At 54.8% G+C, this 3,899-nt stretch overlaps 1 protein-coding gene across 1 annotated transcript in view; it reads left to right on the forward strand.

Moving 5' to 3' along the window:
* Positions 1-1,156: 1,156 nt before the first annotated feature.
* CALML4 (calmodulin like 4) overlaps positions 1,157-3,899 on the forward strand; it is a 10,196-nt gene continuing 7,453 nt past the window's right edge. The window contains 2 exon segments of the mRNA XM_007445603.1: positions 1,157-1,291; positions 1,391-1,421. Of these exon segments, the coding sequence (XP_007445665.1) occupies positions 1,157-1,291; positions 1,391-1,421 (166 nt within the window).

Raw genomic sequence — 3,899 nt, forward strand, 5'->3', positions numbered from 1 at the left:
CTCTGGTGCAGTGCACAACGTGCAGCCATACGTGTCGGTCCTGACAAAGTGGCTGGACCTTGGAGTCGGAGCCCACAGGCAGGACAGCCGTCAGCCGTGGACAAGGGATATAACAGGTGTCTGGGAGAAGAACGGGGAGAACCCAGCTGTGCCCAGCGCTGTAGCTCCAGGGAACCGCCCCCCTCACTTCCTCGGTGCGTGTGGGGAGGGGTGGGGGGCAGCACAAACCACTGAGAAATGGGGAGAGTCAGCAGCTTCTGCCGGAAGGGGTGGGGGCTGCGGTGGGGACAGGAGGGAAAGGAAGAAAAGGGGGGAGACTTCCCGGCCGGGAAAGTCACTTAAGAGGCCTCCCTCTGAGCCCCCTGGGCAGCCTGTGGTGGGGCCGGAGACCGCAACGCAGGCATCTACTGCATCCCCACCCCAAACCGCCCCCCCCCCCAGAAGGAGGGGAGAGAACTGACACACACGGTGACAGCTGACGGTGCACCAGCCATTTGACCATCAACAGCCCTGTGACGAGGCCCGGCCAGGACACTGAGGCACAGCCCCCCCCCAGAAGGGGGGGAGAGAACTGACACACACGGGGACAGCTGACGGTGCACCAGCCATTTGACCATCAACAGCCCTGTGACGAGGCCCGGCCAGGACACTGAGGCACAGAGCAGTGAAGTGACACACCAAAGTCACTCAGCAGAGGGGCCTTAGAGCAACAGTGGCTGTGTCCCTTCTGCATAAGGCATCCCAAGGCTCTGGCAGTGGAGGCGGCTGTGCCGTCACAGTGGGGTTTCCTTCCACCTACAAGGTGGTGTGTGATGAGCCTCAAGGCGGTGTGCAAAGTGCCCGACACCTAGGAGGAGCCTGTCAGCCCCCAGCTTAGTCCCCGGAGAGAGAGAGGAAAGACCCCCGGAGGCAGGGCCAGGGACCCCCTTTCTGTGTGTCACCCCTTCTTAGTGTCCACAGAGGGCTCCCAGGAAGAAACAGCAGCGTTTGTCCTCTGGCTACAGAGCATCAGCCTCCTGATGCAAGATTGAGTGCTGGGGAAGCCCTTGTGCAGCCCCGGTCTCTCAAAATCCAACCTGCCACTAGCCCAGGCAGGCTGGGCATCAGCAGTGCACGGGAAGCTGGAATCTGACCCCTGGCGTCGGGCCTGGTCTCCATGGCAGCCGTGGATTTATAACCGGGGCCTCCACCCAGCTTGGCGGACTTTCGACTTGAAGCCGGGAGGAAGGGGAACAGGAAGGCGGTTCTGGGAGCAGCGAGCCAACTGGTGGCAACGGGAGGCCCCGCGATGGTGAGTGAGGGTCTGTGTGGCCCTGTCGAGCTGTCCTGGGCTGGGGTGGCCGGGCGGCTTTTGTGGAGTCCCTCCCTGACTGTTCTCTCTCTGCTGCAGGCCAAGTTTCTTTCCCAGGACCAAATTAATGGTAGGTTTGGTTTGTTCTTTCATTAGCAGCTCACAGCAAAATATGGGTCTCGTTAGGCAATTTGCTCTGCTCATTTTTTGTTAGTGGGAGGGAAGGAGGTTGGTGGGAGAGCTGGGCCCACCCACAGGCAAGGGGCCGGCCACTGCAGGGAAGGGCTGGGTTGGAGGTGCAGGTGCGGGGCAAAGCTCGGAGGTAAGAGATGTTGGTGTCACACTTGTCAGTGTGATTTACAAGAGGGAGTGATAGGAGAGGGAGCTCACTGGGTTTTCCCCCAGAACTTGATAGCTGGATTTGGGGAAGGAGAGGGCAAGGGGATGGACAGAAAGACACCACTGTGGCTGAGGACCCAACCAAAGGAGGGGGCTTTGTAACTGGCTGAGAAAGAGAAAAGAGCCCAGGTTTGCACTCTCAGGCAGGATGTTTCTACGCTCTGGGCCTCAGTCTCCCCATCTTTAAAGGGGGGAAGGTCAGCTTAGGTGGTCTCTGAGGTCCCTTCTGTCCTGACAGCAAGCCTAGTTTTGGTGTTTGGAGCACTTTGTTCCTGGAGTCCCCTGACCTGCTGGTCCCCAAGCAGGCTTCAGTTTCCCGCAGCGCATGGTTCTGTTTCCACAAGGCCAAGCCAACAGGGTTGGGTTACACAGAACTCAGGGGCCCAGACCTGGCTGGGGAGGCACATCCGAGCTCAAGTAGGGAGATGAACTGAGGGTTACCTAGGCAGGGATTCCAGAGTTCTGTGTACCAGGAGCTTGGTCTATAAGGGAGAGTGGGTGGGTGGGTTGTAGGCACCTCCCTAGAGACCCCTTGATATCCTTACCCCACAGGGGGGAACAGAGCAGGGACTCTTAAAACACAAGGCCCAGGGCAGGGGCCCCTCTTGCCCAGGTCTCGAGGCAAGACTTGAGGAGTCTCAGGGCTGGAGTCCAGCTATCAGCCTCAGCCTCCCCCAACCAACACCTGGCTCTGAGGCTCATCCTCCCTCTGGGGCCTCTGAACCTCCCAGAAGGGAAGAAGGTAAGTTCCCCTTTGTATGTTAATGTCTGACACAAAGAAAGTGACCACAAACGTTAATGAATGAAAGACTGGAGTGGGAAGACCAGGGACCTTGGAGGCAGTGGACCTGGGGTCCAGTCACCTCTGAGCCTCAGTTGTCTCATCTGTGAAGTGGGGCTAATGACACTGTCTCACCAGGCTGCCGTGAGAGACACAGCATATGTCAGCCACGTGCCTGACACTGGGCCTGGGTGTCACCCAGACGTACGCTGGGGCCAGCTTGCTTTTGCTAGCGTGAGCCAGATGGTACGGTTTTAAGAAATTTGTGAGCTGGTTGTTAAAATCAGCCATTATTAAATAATGGAAGATGAAAGAACGCTCCAATCCCTCCATCTGTATAAACATTTTAAAAAGATAATCTCTTGGGGCTTCCCTGGTGGCGCAGTGGTTAAGAATCTGCCTGCCAATGCAGGGGACATGGGTTCGGACCCTGGTGCGGGAAGATCCCACATGCCGCGGAGCAACTAAGCCCATGCGCCACAACTACTGAGCCGGTGCTCTAGAGCCTGTGAGCCACAACTACTGAAGCCCGTGTACCTAGAGCCCGTGCTCCACAAGAGAAGCCACCTTAACGAGAGGCCTGTGCGCCACAACAAACAGTAGCCCCCGCTCGCTGCAACTAGAGAAAGCCCGCGCGCAGCAACAAAGACCCAATGCAGCCTGAAATAAATTTATATATATATTTAAAAAATCTCTTACAGTCAATAGTGCTGAAGATTTGAAAGATGTCAGTTTAATGAATATAATTTGCACAAAGGCCGAGAAGTAGTTTAATAGGTCACTTACCAGCTGTTAATGATAGTACAGTCATTGGGAAAAGAGTGGCATTCATTGGCATGCAGCCTACCTCACTTAATGGTTAAATCCAAACTAGATTGGCAATGGCTACAAGAGCTGTCAAAACTCACTGTGATAATCAATTGGCTAGATGGAATTTATAATCGAGTATATTTTATGATTTGTAAATTGTGTGCTCAAGTCATCCTCAAGTCTATAAAACTTAAACTATGTACATATATCATCAGAGCCGGTTGTTACATTCCGAGCATACAAAGGGTGTTATCCTAGGCCCTGGGGAGGATTATTTCTTGCCTTGGGGTATTTGTATTTTTCAAAGGGAAAACCTAAAGGGGATTTTTAATTCAATTTATTTAACCCCATTTGTTCTTTCATTCAACAGTTATGAGTCCTTTCTTTGTGCCAGCCCAGATCTAGGCATTAAAAATATAGCAGTGCACATAATAGCCCCAAATTCCTGTGCTCACAGGGTTCACCTTGCAGGGATGGTGGGGGGCGGGGGCGGGGATGGTGGTGGTGGTGGTGGTGGGGACAACAGGAAAGTAGTAACATAAACAGGATGTTGGATGGCCGGCTGGCCTATCAGGAGAGCCAGGCAGGGAGAGGAAGGTGTGGAGGGCTGCGGGGGGG

This window comes from Lipotes vexillifer, unplaced genomic scaffold (genome assembly GCF_000442215.2).
Source record: "Lipotes vexillifer unplaced genomic scaffold, Lipotes_vexillifer_v1.1 scaffold972, whole genome shotgun sequence".
NCBI classification, from domain to species: domain Eukaryota; kingdom Metazoa; phylum Chordata; class Mammalia; order Artiodactyla; family Lipotidae; genus Lipotes; species Lipotes vexillifer.